Raw genomic sequence first — 17,695 nt, forward strand, 5'->3', positions numbered from 1 at the left:
GCACACCGTCGGGGCCCTTACATGATTAGCACCGATGCTCGAAAAGCTTCGTGCGCGCGGTCTCCCAGGATCTACTCCGGGGGTATCGCTGCGGTACTCCGGGAATATTGAACTGCCAAATCGGAACAATGGCGAGCGCGCGTTCGCAATTACCTTCCAGATCGAGTAGAAATGATGTAAAAAGATTTATTTGCGTCAGAGTTGGGTCGCGAAGACGTCGTCGTCGTCGAGGGTCTTGTCAGTCAGGTAGCGGCGAACAATACCGCAGGCTCGCAGCTATCGTCGCACTTCAATCAGGTAGGGGGGTCTCTACCGGCCGCGAGATGGCAGTGGTGCAGAATGATGAATGCTCTACCGCCCGGTAAATCAGTTCCCGGCCCATTATACCCGGCACGAAATTGAACTAGATTAACTTTCCCATTCAGCTGACGAGCCGGGTTTGGATCAATATTTTATCGAGTTTATTGACGGTGCGGTGAACCGACGATTTATGAGACCTCCCGCGCCAAGATCTGGAGGTCGCGAAGTGGCGCGCAGCACCGACGAGACAATCGGTGCTAAATTAGATCAAACCCCTGCTCGAGCGTGACGATCGTGCTCAAATTGACTCAATTATTTAATTAAGGCTTACATTCTTCGGCACGATCGACGAGGAGCCCGCTACCGGGAGGGTCTTCCAAGGAGTGGCTCCCTCGCGTGTATTTCACTTTCCTTTTGTCGCCCGCTTTGATTTACATTCAACAATAGCAGGTTAATTGCATAATTAATGCCCTCACTCTCTCTAATGTCTACTCAGATTAGCGGGCGCGCGCGACCTCTTGAGCGCCACGCGATCATTAATCGAAGTTTCCCAGCGAAGCGGCACGAATCGGCGAGGCGCCCCCTCGAGACACAATGGCGGGACTTGCGCTTTCGATGCAAATCAGGCGTGACGAATTGCACTAATTTTGGTGACGCTTGTGCCACCCACGCGCTGCGCGCGCAAGTGAGTCAGCTTTGTTTTTGACGATCTTTCGATTACGGACTTCGGAGTCGGGTACCAACTTGGTTGAGATCTGCTTTTTGTCAATTTCGTCAACCTGCTGTTCGATGATCTTTCAAATACGGACTTCAGACTTAAAGTAACTACTTGGTTGAGTCGAGATTTTTCGGGGTGTATCAGCTGATGCACCCCCACTCTGTCAATTCTGTCAACTCTGTCACCCTGTCAATCCGTAGTACCGACTGTTGCACCGATTTCGCATTCTAGCGTGTCTCGCGCTATTTAAATATTCTCGCAATCGCGAAACGCACGCCTTCTGCACGCTCTATTTACTCTGGCGCAGGGCTTGCCGCGTAGAGTTTCCTAAGCTACGTCCCACCTGTATTGCACAAATGACAATCCAATTGCCAGCCAGCTTGTCTCTGAGCGCAAATCGAACACGCGGTGACTCAATCTTGTTCGTCGTCTACGTTCCGTTTTGTTTGGTTCCTGACCTGCGTCAAGTCTGGGCCCAGCTCGAAACAATTAAACCGTGGAAACAATTTAAACTGTATCAAGGTCTGCGCAGACGTAGATCTACGCGAAACCTGCAAAGTCATTATGCGAGAGAGAGCGAGCCCTTGCGGGCGCGCACGCGCCCCTTAAACACAATGTGGATTGAATTTTAAGACAATAGTTGGTCTGGTTTAGTAGCCGCCCGGCCTTTTTTCAATGCTACCGGTGGCGCGCGACCGCGCGCGCAGTACGAACTTGTCGCAACAATGTTTCCATACTAATTGACAAATTGATGCCCAGCGCCGTCGAAGACGGCAGGACTCAATATTTTAATCATTAGTAGGACTAATTGTCGTCGAGCTGATTGAAATCGGCGCGAGATCGAGGTTAGTCGCCTGATTGAAGTCTCGATTCGATACGCGCGCGCAGGTGACACATTGCTCAAGAACTTGGTCGGGAATGTCGTTTTGACCGCGAGTTCAAGACAAAGGATCGCAATCATTAATCAGGGTTCGTTGGTGGTAAGGCGTTGATGTTCTTTTTCAATTCTTTAGTTTGTCGACGTAGTCGACGTACGTGAGGTTGAGAGATTGACAGAGTGACTGATTGACAGATTGACAGTTTGACAGAATTGTACTTACCAGTTTTTCCCACAGCTGCGCAGCTTCACTTACCTTATTGATTATGATCGCCAGCAACTTGCACGCAGAAGCGACTTTAATTTGAAGTCCGTATTTGAAACCTCACCCTTACAATCTAAACTTACCTTATCATCAATCCTGATTTGGTAAATGATTTCAAGTACTTTAAAGTTGAAGTCGGTATTAGAGATTCAGAATGAGATCATCCCAAGTGATTTCCAGAACGTGCTCGAATAAATGCATCTTTTTGTGATTTATTTCCTCTTCCAGCGATCATCACACACATACGTCACGATGATTACGAGCAAGTCTCCGGAGATTCACCGCCACGCTGTTTTGGTGCAGCCAGGAAAGGTTTGCACTCATACAAAGAAGCGGCAGCAAGATGCAAAGTAATATAATAATTATAATTGCCCGGGCTTCGTGCCGTACCGAACTCGGTATACGGTGAAATCCGCCCCAGGAGAGAAAGATCTAATCGCCACACCGCACTCTAGTTCCTATTTCGTGAGAAACTATCATAATAAAATCGTGTTTATTTCTTCATTACGGTGCTATTATTCGCGCGAGTATTGTGACACCGAAGGGTTGCTAAAGTCACCGGGAAGATGCGATCCCATCCAGAACTGCTTGTTTTGTGTTCTTGTTGCACCGCTCGTAATAGTTTAATTTTTCCATATCGTAGAGCCGGGCAGCGCTTCGCGCGCTCATCTCGTTATTTTTGTCTCGCGACTCAATCTCCGCAATTGTTGTCATCGCGCGACTCTTCACGACTGCAGCGTACCGTACCGGATGTGATAAGTAGTGTGGCGTCTTCGCTGCGCGAGTCGTCGTTGATCTTGATACGCTAAGCGATTGTGTTATGAAATGGGCTGAACGTTCGTTCTATCGGCCGGGTGTCCTTCCCCGGCTAGAACAATGGCTGAATGTCAACGTTTCACCTTTTAATGAGATTTTTCCAGGTCTGATATCGCGGACGATCTGCTCGGGCTGCACTTGCGTTCCGCAAGATTGACAGGAGCGTAGATGGGTGCCAGTCCAGATGGTTATCAACGCGCCTTTCAAATGCCAGTCCTGGGCCATTAGCTGACACTCTTGGCGCGGTTGTACACGCGATCGAAGGTGTTTTACACGTTCGCGGTCATTGACGCCCAGAGAGAGTCCCACGCTACCCTAAAATGGGAGTTCCCCCGATCAGCTGCCAGATCGGTCAGCGTTCCGGACAGCTCTTCCGTCGCGCATCTGCTGCCATTCAACGAGGTCTAAACAAACAAATGTGCCAAAAAAGTGACTCATCAAATCCGATTCATCCCAAAGCGGGGCTGACAGGGGGAGGCGAACCACCGAAACGAAATCAGATTAGGGTAACGATGCTAAATTCCCGGGTTTGACAAATTGTCGGTAATCTTTTGTGCCGCACGAAATCCGATTTGGATCATCAGAGTCCCAAGAGGGCGCGCAAAACGGAGGAGTTGCGCGCACCGGATAATCATTTTCTCATCCATTTTCCTCTGTCTGTGTCTGGTCGATCTGCCCGTCATCGTCGTCATGATCTTCACACCGTACCGAATCGAACGTTGAAACGCTTGCGAGTCATTCCGAGAGCTGCTCGCAATGATCGATCTGATTTCATTCGCAGGGAACCTCCCGCCGGGATCTATTGGAAATCAATGATGCTGAAAATATTAATCATTTGTCACCGAGGTGTGCGATTTGTTGAAGCGCTCCCTCGGGAGGAAATGATGCAGCAGCTTGATTGGAACAGGCGGGACGGTCTGAAATGTGCAGTGATTTAACTGCACAAATCGGACCAGTTGGACTGTTCGCAATCAAGCTGGTAGCTTTAAACGCCTGAAATTCAAAAATTGCATAAATTTTGGCGTTTAAAGTTTAAAATTTGACAGATTGACAGTTGACAGATTGACAGAGTGTAAAACTTACCTGTTGAACCAAACTTACCTTGATCCTGAAATCCGCTTCAGACACCTCACCAACCCTAGCTTGCCTATTTCATTAGCTGCAACTTGAAGTCCGTAATTGAAATGCACTTTTCAACAAGCATCCAGATATCTCCAAAATCTCGCAGATCCCACTTAGTGATATCCCAAATTGCTGGTTTTTCAAAGTTAAGAGTTCATCCAAACTAATTTAAACCCCCAAAAATTTGCATTCCCGCCGTCATTCCCCGCCACAACAACAACAAAAAAACTGCATTCAAATTAAACAAGGTAAACATCGCATCACTCATGTACTGGTCGCGCTCGAGGGCGTTCGCCGGCGAAGAATTCGCCGTGTTCTATCAGATAACGCCAATAAAAGTGGCAATTAAGATGCGTTTGGACACTTCCAGCTAGGGTAGCCCGTCCGAATATTGAACTTTGCTGCACTCCCGACTACAAATTTATTCAAATCTGCCCAACCGTGGCGCATTAGCGAATCTTACCGGGGCGCACGGATTTGGGCTTGAATAAAAAAAAAGGTGCACACGAAAATGAATTATTTAGCACGGTTTATGACTTTTCCCATAAATCGTTTATCACGCCGGTGGCGCGGCCTGGATCTGTTGTCCCGGGCAAGACACGTCTCGCTCGGTAGGAAGGTGTTTCACGTATGATAAATAGCTGCAGCAGCAGCAGCCGCTTGGTGTGGAATAAAATTTAAATGCATTATGATAATGTGCCAAAAGTGCAATAAAGAGATGTTTCATTAGGAGTAAATCTGCTTTTGTTGAAGTCATGAAAAGATTTCTCGAGAGACAATGAAAACGTTTCAATTGAGCTCACTCGTGAGCGCGCGGATTGTCATCCCAACGCGACGTGACGGTTACAGTCGCGATCGTTAAAATGTCAACATCGGCGACGATTAGCCTCAGTTTACGGTCAATCGAGTGACCTGAAGCCCGGAATAGCTCGGGTGTGGGCACCACTGTAATTGCCGGCCGCCGGATTATTTATTCGCAAAAGTTTAATGAACAAAACTAGACTCTACGGGTTTGCTACTTTGTACGTAATAGTTGAGCAAACTCGGTGATCTTCTCCGCCTTCTTCATAGACACACACTCGCTCTGAAGGGGGGATCACGACCGGAGGTCGTAACGATAATTAATAAGAGACGAGTTTTTGAGGAGGACGAGTCGCGCTGAGTGCAATACTGTGCGCGCGCACACTCTTGAATTAAGGCGTGTGTTTATGGGCGAAAAGCAAGTACCCTATAAATTGAATTTAACCGAGGGGGGTGGGACACTTGGCTAGGGGGTCTAGTGGGAGGTAGGAGTTGACGTAAGTTGAACAAAGTGGGTCTAATGAGGGTAGGAATTTTAGGACACTTGACAGAACACAGATTGACAGTGTAACACTATTGTACTTACCAGAAGTTCAGATCAGCATCACAGGAACAATTGTACTTACCTTCAACGAGATCTCCATATCAAACACCTCAACTTGAAATCGATTTCAACTTTAAGATTTACACCTTGAAGTCCGTACTTGAAGTGACAATTTTCAATTTCCTTACCAAAGTCCTTCTTGAAGTCCGTTTTCGAGACGGCACTAATGAGGGAATTTTAGGACATTTGACAGATTGACAGTGTAAAACTATTGTACTTACCAGATGTTTAGATCAGCATCACAGGAACAGTTGTACTTACCTTTAACGAGAACTTCATTTCAAACACTTCAACTTGAAATCGATTTCGGCTTAAAGATGTTCAACTTGAAGTCCGCACTTGAAACAACAATTTCCAATCTCTCCCCCAAAGTCCTGTTTGAAGTCCATTTTCAAGACGTCACTTTCCCGCGCTAAGCCTCTCAATTAGGACTATCACGATCTCCCCCCCAAAGTACAACCGAAAGCTCCTTCATCAGATTAATAACCTTCTCCACAGCTTGTTGTCACAGCCGCTTCAACGACGAAATTAATTGACTATCGAGCACATCGGAAAACACCACCGCACGCAAGCATTTAAAACAAGTTTATAAAATTGTAAACATAAAACCATCGACTAAGCCGCTGCACCTGTAACTTACCCCGAAGTTTCGAACGAGGGAGGTTCGTCGCTTGGTTGCTGTCACCGCGCACTCGCCACCGTCTTCAGCTGGGTCAGTCAGAGTTGAAAGTCGTAAACGGACGGGTATTCATCCCTCTGTTCTTGGACGACGACGGTCGTCCCCCTCCTCGTGTTAAAATCGCGCAAAGCCATAAAAGCGCGCGTGCGACGACGACTTGTGCCAATGGATTAAAAATGTTAAATTGAATTACAAATAATGACTGTATGTGTTTAATCGCCGTCGCGCCATCTCTCCGGATAAGCGCGCACACGTGACACCCGGGCGCATTGACGGACGGGCGCTTCTTCGACCGAACGAATTGGGACGGAGAAAGTGATCATTATCACGGAATCGCCATATTCAGCATCCGTCTAGGTCACCGTGAAACAATCCCTTGGTCACTCAAGAGTCACCACCGCGAAGCGCTCGGAGGAGGTTGTCATTCGCGCTGGTCGCGTACAATATTGAATATTATTACCAGCTTTAAATTATCGCAATAAATTACGGTCGCATTTTTTTTGCTGTGTCTCCTCTGCGACATATCAAAACGGGTATTCTTCACGCCACCTTGTGGCGTCTAATGAGTGGTCATTTGTTTTTCTGTGGCGACTCTCAGGACACCTCCTCCTGAACAAACTTGCACCAGCTTAAACTAACCAAATTAGAAAATATATATCCTGCGCTGCAGCCAGCACCTCACGTGGGAAACTAATCACAAAGTGTCAAAGATGAAATATGCTTCGCGTTTGTGCAGCGAAGATCTGCGCGAAATTGACGAATGGCCTCCCGAGTTTTACGGCCACTTGGGCGAAGAAAACGCAGAAGGAAGGGCCTTAAATCATTGGCACTTGCTGCCTGGTGGGAAACTGCCCTCGAATACATTGTTCAACGCGATCTAATGAACTCTTTTCTTTTCTCCTTCACAGATGAATCAACAGTGCAAAGTTTGCGGCGAGCCAGCGGCCGGCTTCCACTTTGGAGCGTTCACCTGCGAGGGGTGCAAGGTAGGTTCACCACCAAGCTTGACAGATTGACAGATTTGTACTTACCCGAAACTCCTGAAATCAGCTCACCTGGAACATTTGTACTTACCTTCGACGAAAAATCAAACTGCGTCGCTTTGCTTAGTTTAACTTGAAGTCCGTAATTGTAATCTAACTCACTTATAAGTACTTACCTCAACCAAGTCACCTCAAATCGCTCCGCGATGCCTCAACATTGAAGTCCGTATTAGAAAAGTCACCCCCAATTTGAAATTTTCCACTCGCAAATTACAACCCCAAGACGTTGTGACAACATCCCAGTATCGTTCCCCAAACGCCGCCCATCCCATGCTCCCGTAACCCTGAATCCAATCGCGGCAGTTTCATCAACATTTCCCGTCATTACCCGACGACATAGTTCCGACCGGGGGAGACCTTGATACCGCGGACTTCAAAATTACAGCCCGGTAACGATCTACAATTGAGCAATCTGAAGCGAACAATGAAACGGCGAAAAGTGCCTATTTTATAAACGCAAAGCCGTCGCACTATTGGCGCAATCACATAGGAAACCGGGCAAGATCGTCGTCGTCGCCTAGCGGAAAATAAGCAGTTTAGCGACAAGTGCACATGTCGTGATACGGCCGCATTAATTCGGTTGACGAAGTTCTAGAACCGTTCTCCACGTTGCCTCTGGTATCTGGTTTGGTTGACAAAATCCGAAACAATACAGGTAATGGTAATAAGGTTGTCATTTTTGTTCGCCATCGCAAGCTTGATGTGTGTGCGCTTGGTTATGATACGCTGTCAGCGAGTTGAAGTCGTGGCGCGGACAATACAGTAGCGGTTGAGCCTTCTTATGCAACTCGTTGAACATTGTGTGTGATATTGTGTAGACGGAGGCGGGTGGGTAGACACGGTGGCACAACCTAACCACGTCTCTAATGTGACATATATAAAGTTAGGAACCCCCCTCCTTGAGGGGTGTCACAGTGAAAAAAATACTTGAGGTGACTGATTGACAGAATGACAGATTGACAGAAACTGAAACATTTGTACTTACCTGAACTCCATACTCAATACCTCAGAAGAAGTCTGGTTCGACACTCCAGCTATTTAATTTTGAAGTCCGTACTTGAAAGGTCATCCAAAATCTTAAAATCCGCAACTTTAACCCACATTTTCGTACCGTGACCACCTCGGCATAACAAAAACAAGCGACAAACATTGCAACTCTTGTGCACGAGCCTCAACAGGATCCCGCGCGCGCATGCCCAATCTGTCACAGCCCGCACAACCCGGGGAGAATCTTCGGCGCACGCGCCCTTGGCTCCGGACAGGGCTCGACGGGCTGTATGACGAGCAGCGGTTCCAATTGAATTTGCCGTGTCATTTTAATTTAATTTAGAGACAGCAAAGCAAAAAGAAGCGACGATCCCACCAATGTTAAGGCAGCCCCGATTTGAGGTGGTAATTGTTTTTCCGCGAGTTTGCGCTCTATCAAAGTGAGTCGGTTGAGCGAAAGGAAGGTTATGGGAAATATCATTGGGTGGTTGAACGGTGCGATGAGCTGAAGATTTCAGGAGGGAAAAGTTTGGATCGATAGACAGAGATTATCAGAGAATAGAACATAACATAAGTTGACAAATTGACAAGGTGACAGATTGACAGATTGTACTTACCTTAATTTCCGCAAATCTGCTTCACTGGATCAACCTCACTTACCTCGAGTTATAGTCCGACTTTAAACATTTCAATTGTTACCCTTCAACGCCCTAGGTATTAAAATTTGAAGTCCGTAATTGAAGTCTCCAAAAAATCTCTCTTCCGACGCACCGCGCCCGTGCACTTGAAATCGCGTTTCACGCCATAAATCCCATGAAGATATCACTTGCGCTGAAGCGACAGAACCGCACGAATCGAGATCACCTTTAGCGTGGCGTGACCTTCACGGAATTCTTTCCCGACCCCCTCCGTTCTTTTTCGGACCTCCCCTAGAGCGTTTCAGTTCCGGCTGATATTTGCTCGATTGTTCTTGTTGAACAACCAAAAGGTCTCTCTATTTGTCTAGCGTCACCTCGCGCGTACTTCTTTTGCGGGTTATGATTTATAGAAATATCGTTTGACCGCGATGTACTACAACAGCAAGTACTCCTCGACTCACAAAAAAGGAAAAGATTCGCTCCGTGTTCGACCTCGTTGGAGACGTCGTCGTCGCAGCTGCAGCAACAGTTCTGGGTTCTATAAATTTGATATTTTATTCACGACTGGCGAGAGACCCCTGGAAGGGGTAGTAGCAAAGTGATTGTTCGAACCTCGGGAGGGTTTCCACAAAATGTTAATTAGAACTTTGATTTATGGAAAGTGTCGTGCGGTGGTGACAAAAACAGGGCTGCCGGGGCCCGAAATGCCTGCATGCAGACATGCTGCGCGATTTATATGTTAATTAGCGCGATTTAAATGAACTCATCATTTCGATTGTATCGCGCAACAAGCTTCTACACAAGTTGCACAATGAGTTGCAAGTTTGAAACCCCTTTCGAGTGTGGGACGACCGAATGACACTGTCAGTCAGCACCCCGCGCCAGGGAACACCCCGGAGGAGCCCTCAAGAATCTGGTCTCACATGCGATGATTCATCTCCGTGTTTCCCTTTCATCGAGATGGCGCTCCCCTAAAGCTCCAAATCGAGCCAAAGGTGGTCTGGTTCCCATCATTATAATGAACGCGGCGATGCCAATCATGTGGGATTGAGTAACGCGACTTAGGGCCAGGGGTTCTGATCTGGATCTGACTAGAGGATTGACGATCTTCGGAAAGACTCAATTCACTTGCTGATCGATTGGTTGATCTTTGGATCGACCAATCGACAGGTGGTTTGACTGTTGACAAATTGACAGATTGACAGCTTGTACTTACCCGAAACTCCTGGTTATCAGCATCACTGGAGCACTTACCTTCGACAATAAATCAATCTGCAACGCTTGCTTAATCAAATTTGAAGTCCGTAATTGAAACCTCACTCACTTTTGAGTACTTACCTGAACAAATTCAATGCAAATCTCTCAAAGACTACCTGCACCTTGAAGTCCGTAATCGAGAGCTCATCCGATAAAATCAAACCTACCTCGTTTTCGACGTCCGTGATGGGGAAACCGTGCCAATTACCGAGCAAGCCCCACCAATTCCACCACACTTGCAGCCGCATATCCGGCTTCCAGCGGGGGGTGCCACACTAGGATGTAACAAAAATGACTTTTTGGCGGGCATTCAAGGGTTTGTTCCGGTGGGCATACTAAGCCCAAATCCAAAATATGAGCTCGATTGGACGTAACAGGAGCTGGCGCTCCGCCCTTCAATTTTAAATGGGATTTAACCCGTAAAAAAAGATTTTTTCAAAAATGTCATTTTTTGAGGCATTTTGGCCACTGAAGCGTTTATTTTCAACATCATTGGCGTGTAGGCCAGATCCTTGCGCATCTTTTGGTATATATAACATTGAAATTTGGAGTACCCTGGAGCTCGGTACAGGCCTTCAAAGTTTGGCATTTTTTCGAAAAATCGGTCCCGGCAAAAAAGATATGCGTCGCGCCTTGCGACGCCCTAGACGCCATTTGATTTTGCCGGGGCCGATTTTTCGAAAAAATGCCAAACTTTGAAGGCCTGTACCGAGCTCCAGGGTGCTCCAAAATTCAATGTTATATATACCAAAAGATGCGCAAGGATCTGGCCTACACGCCAATGATGTTGAAAATAAACGCTTCAGTGGCCAAAATGCCTCAAAAAGTGAAATTTTTGAAAAAATCTTTTTTTACGGGTTAAATCCCATTTAAAATTGAAGGGCGGAGCGCCAGCTTCTGTTACGTCCAATCGAGCTCATATTTTGGATTTGGGCTTAGTATGCCCACCGGAACAAACCCTTGAATGCCCGCCAAAAAGTCATTTTTGTTACACTCTAGTGCCACACACAACAATAATTATAAATTTGTCAGAATGATTTATAAATTCGCGCTCAAACCGCAAAACTGCATCATTTCATCCCTCATTTCGCGAACTCTCGGCTGGTGTTGTTGCACTGGCGCGCCGGGTAAGTGACTGCGCACCATTTGAGTGCATTTAAGCTCCCCCCCCCTCCCCCACAACTCCCCCCCTCAAGCCCTCGTTGTGATGGAGGAGTATATCGTAAAAGATCGTAATTTATTATAATTTTTGCACTCGTTATTTCTCTTGAGAGATGGGATCGTTCTGGCGTTCGATGGGGGCTTTTTTTTCGGTGGGTTCAGCGGGATGATGACGCCTGATGATGACTGAGTGCTTTACTTTTGTTCGAGGGCGCTCTTCCTCTTCTCGCGAGCACACTTCAGAGAGTACACACCTTTGCGCCCCGAGGGTTGATCTCGAAAAGTCAGAAACTGTGGCGTGTTTCCTCCGAGATGTATCATTGTGTGGTAAAGGTTGCGATCTGTGTATAAATTTAATTTAAGCGTATTTAACAACGATGATTGTGAAATTTGCGGCTGCGCGCCGCTAATTTACGGGTGGGTGATTTACATTTGCTCCCTTTCCGCGGCGAAACCCCTTCCCCGAGCGTGTGTGTTTTGTCAATTTCGAAATCGACCGGACGAACTACACCGCGCATAATTACGGATTTGATGCAATTTCCCCTTCTGCGCTGCGCGCAGCATTTCCGATCCAGTGATCTCGATATGTAGCAAGACACGGGGCCCAAAGCTACTTCCAGGGGACAAAAGCTTCTGTTGTCTAGGGCTCCCCTCGCAGTACAATGGGTATCTTCACGCGGCGCGCAGCTATGTAATTACAGATTTGTGTAATTTAGCTTCTGTCGAGGTAGACGGCGCGCAGCGCTACAGCCAACAACAGTATCGGCTTGAGTGATTGATTGATTCGGTATTTAGCGCTTCTCGAGCGTTGGACTATTCATCTCTTTTGTACCAATCTGCGGGCGTTCTGGCGTAGTCGTACGGAACGGATTTCTTCAGAACGTGGCGCGGCACGGAAAGAAATCCGTTTTTGGATCTTTGACAGATTGACAGAGTTGACAGAATTGTACTTACCCAAAACTGTGTTATCCGGAACCACTAATTATTTACTTACCTGATGCTCCAAATTGTTCGGTTCAATCGAGTATCTACTCAAGAGTACCTTAATCAACATTACAACATGACTTACCTTTTTCAAGAATTTGCTCAGCAAGCTTGATGGTACCTCGATTTTGAAGTCCGTACTAGAAAGGCCGACTTCTTTCCGTGCACTAGTAGCGCAAAATTGAACGATATTCTGCATCGTGAAGAGTTCGCCAACAATCAGGGCCCGGGTGCAAATGAGCACCGTGATCAGCAATTAATTATGGGAACTACTGCTGCTGCCAGCAGCTTCTGAACAACGCAATTCAAGGGGAGCAACCGCTCTGCAGGGTGATAAATTAGAGACACTTTATCCATTTCTCTGCGGGGCGTTGTGCGGCAGATCTGCGCGCGGTACCGTGTAATTAATAGAGTGTGCGCGCGTTGGTTGATTAGACGCACACCTTAAGGACTGACAAATGACTCACTCATCCCACATCGCGCTTGTGCTAACTTTGATTTCTTTTCTCCCTCCGATTTGCAGTCCTTCTTCGGGCGGTCCTACAACAACCTGTCGTCGATTTCGGAGTGCAAAAACAACGGCGAGTGCGTCATCAACAAGAAGAACCGAACGGCGTGCAAGGCGTGCCGGTTGCGCAAGTGCCTGTACGTGGGAATGTCCAAGAGCGGCTCGCGGTACGGTCGGAGGTCGAACTGGTTCAAGATTCACTGCTTGCTGCAGGAGCAGCAGCAGGCGGCACAGCAGCACGCAGCGAACCATAAGGCGGGCGGAGGAGCACCTCCGGTTCACGGGATGTTTGGTCCTCCGGGGGCGTACCCGCACAGTATGTACGCCCGGCCACCGTGCACCAAAGAAGAGCTCATGCTGCTGGGGTTGGAGGAGTACAGCAAGCACCCGTCGGCGTCACCTTCGGTCAGCTCGCCTGATAGCCACAACTCGGACAGCTCCAATGAGATCAACGACCGGCGGAACGCCCTGCTCCGACAAGGCAAGCTGCACGATTCGCCCTCGATCAACAAGGAGCTGTTCCTGCCGATGCCCTTCGGCGGACTCCCGCTGATGCCACCTCCGGGCTTCCTCCCGCCGTCCCACCTGATGTTCCCGGGCTTCCATCCGGCCCTGTACCCGCACCACCAGGGTCTGCTCAAGCCGGCCGAAGCGCCCATCCTCAGCAGTTCACCGCTTGCCAACAACAACAGCCGCTTTACACCAAATCACAACAACACCAGCAGTAACAACAACAGCAACAGCAACGTCACCACCCCGACGGAAACCCGCAAGTCCCCGGATCCCTTCACCAAGCGCTTCTACCTGGACGCCGTGCTCGAGTCCCAGCGATGCCCGAGCAACGAAACCGCCGGCAGCGCCAAGGAGGAGCAGGAACCGGAAGAGGTCGTCCCGGCCACCATGACGCCACCTCGATCTCCGGCGGCCGCCGCAGCCGCCCCCCAGCAGGACAACCCCATCGATCTGAGCATGAAAACGGGCAGCAGCAGCTGCTCCGAGGACCACCGAACGTCCGTGTCCGGCGCCGACTCGGACGACGAGCAGCTGATTGTCGTGTCGAACGATCGCGCCTCGCCCGCTTCGGTCCACTCGGGAAAGTACACCAACAATAACTCCATTCCCAACAACCACCACCACCATTACCAGCGGCACCACCACCACGCGAGTCCATCGCACGGGAGCGCCAGCTCCGATTCGGAGATGGAGGACGTGTCGGATGTGCCGCGGACGACCGAGTACGACCGCGAGATCGTCCGGATGAAGCTGCAGGGCACGACCCCGCTGGATCTGACGACCAAGGTCTGATTTGTTTTGTTGGAGAGTTGAGGGCGGACCCACCAAATCGATCCGCGGGCGCTGTCTTAATTAAGTGAGTTGAAATCTTTCATGAAAGATTTCAGTCGTGAGCTGTCAAAATTAGGGCAGCGCCTCGGATCGTCATAGTTTTAGAGCAACTTATGTACAGAAAAAGCAGTGTTTTTAACGGCAATACAACGAAACTCCTTAGAAGATTGCATATTTTTAAAGAAGAGAATGTAAATAGCAAGTTTGAAGCAACGCAAGAGAGTGCATCATGACAATCAGTTTTAGTTTTTAAGGCGCGAAATGGGAGCCAGTTCGACGAGCATCGCAAGTAAACACATGTGCCAGTAGTCTTATTGTGTGAGTGTAAAAAGGTAGAGTTTTTGTTTAGGTTAGAGGACACCGAAGGACAGTTTTGAGACAGGACGCAATGGCCAGTAGTTGTGTGCGAATCGGTTTCCACGTGTATGTGAATTCTGACAAACCAAATTTTATAGTAAAATGAAGAGGGAAACAAGTTGTACAATACAAAATGACAATGCAGAGCAGTATACTTAAATATTATTCTTTAGAAGTGTAATCGCTTGTTGTAAGTCCAAATATTTATTTTCTTCCTCCAACGAGAACCGCTCTCCATCAAACTCCAGCTAAACTCCTCTCTCGAGATATCTCCTCCGCGCTGACATCTGGTTCCTGGTCTGCTGGATCGTTCTGTGCGTGGGGGCTCCTCTTCACGTGTTTGCCCGGCGCAGTCATTTATGTCTTCTTAACAGGCACTCTTGACGGTCAGACCCCGAAGACTTGCTCTGACTTGAGCTACCGGACTTCGCGCGCACTCAATAATAGTCCCGCCTGTGATTAAGTGCATACAAATTAAAGTCAGTTCCCATCCAATATCATCATCATTTTTCTCTCTCCACCGTCGTGGTACCTCTCACCTTAAGGTGCGAACCTACCTTCTCACCGGTGAGAAAGGCATAAAAATCTTGATATATATATAACGAGCGTAAATCCAGAAATCGCTCGCGGGCATCAATTTCAATAAATCTGCATAGTCGAGCTGGCATCACTGCTCGGTGAAAGACCCAAGCGCCCCGGGAGCGTCTTTTTTCTCATCGTAAACCTACTCGTTTTCCTTTCCCTCTCTCCGCCCAGACGATCCAGTTCATCTCATAAGCTCCTCTCCCCCCGCGTGCGCCCTCTCGACTGATGAGAGAGAGAGCCGGGACCTAACCTCGAAATAAAAATAAATCCGTTTACACAAATCGCACGTTGATCAAATGACCACTCCGTGGTCTCTTCTCAGTGCGCTAATCTGTAGCACCGGCACCAGAAACCAGAGAGAGAGTCCGAGCTATTTTAATAGTCCAATTTCTCATCATGTGATGAAAATAAAATTAAGGTTGTAAACACAAACAGAGCGAGAGAGAAAAAAGTGACCAACCCTATTAGGAGGGTGAGAGAAGTAGACGAGAGTGAGAGAGAAGAGTAAAGGGAGTTGAAAAAAAAACGTTGTTAAATTAAGGTTAGTTAGTCCAATGTGTAGTTTAATTTCGTTTTTAAGTGGAACCCATAAAACACACAGCAAAACAAACACACAGGAGGGGAAACAAGGGGGTAAAAAATGTGGTTTACTATTTATCCAAGACCAATTTTTACACACGCCGGGGAGAGAGAAAAAATCACACGTTAACGTGAGAAACACACTACAGTAAGAAACAAGTTGAAACAGACACACACAAAAAAAAAACAAGTGATCTATTGGTGTATGCGCGAAAGTTAAGCAACTGTAAACGGTTGTGAAATGTTATCGGGCATAACTGGACAATACTTTTTTAAATCATTAACTTAGTTATTTTAACGATGCAAAGGTTTAAGTAAAGCAATTGTTGATTATTGTAAAAAGTGACTAGCGAGTAAGAAAACAAACACAAAATTTATAAACCTATTTACCATATCAAACAGCGTAAACACATAAGATGAAAATAAACATCCTTAGCAAAAGGAACTTATTTAATTCGAAAAAAAAACCTCGAACCTCTATCTCAATCTAATCGAAACAATCCGAACAAACGACCCTTTAAAAGTGTTTTCTGGTCAGACCAGAGCGCGTGATCATAACCGCGAACGTGTGAATATAAATCAGATCCATTAGTCTAACTAACTAACTCGACCACATCACAGCTTTGTTTTACGAGACGTGCGAACATGCTCGAGATTCTGTCACTTCTTCAGTGCCATGAGATCGCTTTTTTTGGGCTACCACCGACAGTTAAGTTAGCGATTCTCTACGAAATCAGTTATTTTAGCGTTAGCGTTAGCAACGTTTCCTTCTCAAATCCAATTCAAAATCTTATACTGTAATTTTCGTAGAGAACTCCCCCTCCAGCGGCGCTATAAAACTGTCCGGAGACTGTCTTGTTCACGCTCCGGTGGGGTGGCCGTAAAATCCGCTGCGCGCCCGGGAAGGCGCTCTCGGTTTCTTGTTTGTAAACAAGCATTAGACCGGGCGTCTGGAGGTTCGTTGGCATTGGGAGCTGACAACGCTCGAATGGTTGATGCACAAAAAATGATACAAAGCTTGTCGTCGTCACTTATCACTTGAGGGCACGATTTTGACACTAATTAAATCATTTTAAAAAACGGCGAGCGAACGAGCAGACACCGTAAACAAGTGAGGCGTGACCTGGAAAGAGGGGGAAAAGTTGGGGAAGAGGTAGGTATGGTTGGTTCAAGGATTATATCATAGTCAATTTTGGATTGGAAATTTAAGAATAAACTATTACGAAAGATTTTAAAAATCATGCATTACATAATAAAACATTGGATTGGAAAATCATAAAATCTATAATAGGATCCTAAAGCCCTGTGTCAATTTGTATATACGACGGATAAAAACACGATCAAAAACCATTTTTGATTTTTTTTTTAATACAAAAAAATAAATAAATTTACCAGACAACCTTTTTTCGATGGATCAACTAAGTTCCCCTTGGAATGAGCTGTCAAGTAGGACCTTTTCTGCCAACAAGAGCCGCGAAGCTATTTTTTTTAAATTGATTTAAAAATTCTTTTTAAATCTTTTGTGGTCGTTCAAAGAGTATTCGGAAAAATATGCTTTATCGTTGTAAACAATAATATCACAAATTTAGGACCCAATTTTTATCAAATTTCCTAATTAAAATTTTAAAAAAGTTACTTAATCCATCGTTAGGTGGTTGATACCTTCCTCACAATCATATAGTTTTTTTTTTGTAAAATAAAAGTGTACAACCTACAAATCTAGAGTTTTTTTTAAAGGACCAATAAACTATTGTCTTTCATATGTTTATAGGACCTAACCAAAAAACTAACTTAATCCACCTATGTGGTTGGTGCCTTCCACACTTTTTATCAACATTTGGTGATATGATGAGTTTGGACACAAATTATATCTATTTCACAATAAAAAATACACAAATGTCACTTCAGCGGTAATAACTTGAAACTGAGCGTTGTCAGATCTTCAAAAAACTCATTACCTAACCAACGATGAGTCGGATGATGGATCCGGACAATGCTTAGGAATTTTTTTTTTTTAAGTATAAAAATATCACTTAAGTGGTAATATCTCGAGACAAGGTTGCCAGATCA

The 17,695-nt window shown here is 46.5% G+C and overlaps 1 protein-coding gene across 2 annotated transcripts; it reads left to right on the plus strand.

The window, feature by feature from the left end:
- The first annotated feature begins 7,008 nt into the window (after nt 1–7,008).
- LOC120424591 (knirps-related protein-like) lies at nt 7,009–15,995 on the plus strand. Of its 2 annotated transcripts, none has more exons than XM_052708090.1 (2): nt 7,009–7,168; nt 12,776–15,995. In XM_052708090.1, the coding sequence occupies exons 1-2, from the start codon at nt 7,091–7,093 to the stop codon at nt 14,063–14,065; spliced, it is 1,368 nt and encodes a 455-aa protein (XP_052564050.1). In that variant the 5' UTR covers nt 7,009–7,090; the 3' UTR covers nt 14,066–15,995. The 2 variants fall into 2 exon arrangements, with proteins under 2 accessions (XP_052564050.1, XP_039444689.1); XM_039588755.2 differs by lacking the exon at nt 7,009–7,168 and adding an exon at nt 12,456–12,582.
- The last annotated feature ends 1,700 nt before the right edge of the window (nt 15,996–17,695 follow it).

The sequence above is a fragment of the Culex pipiens genome, chromosome 2 (genome assembly GCF_016801865.2).
Source record: "Culex pipiens pallens isolate TS chromosome 2, TS_CPP_V2, whole genome shotgun sequence".
Lineage (NCBI taxonomy): Eukaryota > Metazoa > Arthropoda > Insecta > Diptera > Culicidae > Culex > Culex pipiens.

Bases quoted from the DNA above. Each gene is read 5' to 3' on its own strand.
- LOC120424591 (XM_052708090.1), top strand. From the start codon at position 7,091: ATGAATCAACAGTGCAAAGTTTGCGGCGAGCCAGCGGCCGGCTTCCAC. The intron at 7,169-12,775 runs GTAGGTTCACCA...TCCGATTTGCAG, and splicing joins TCACCTGCGAGGGGTGCAAG to TCCTTCTTCGGGCGGTCCTA.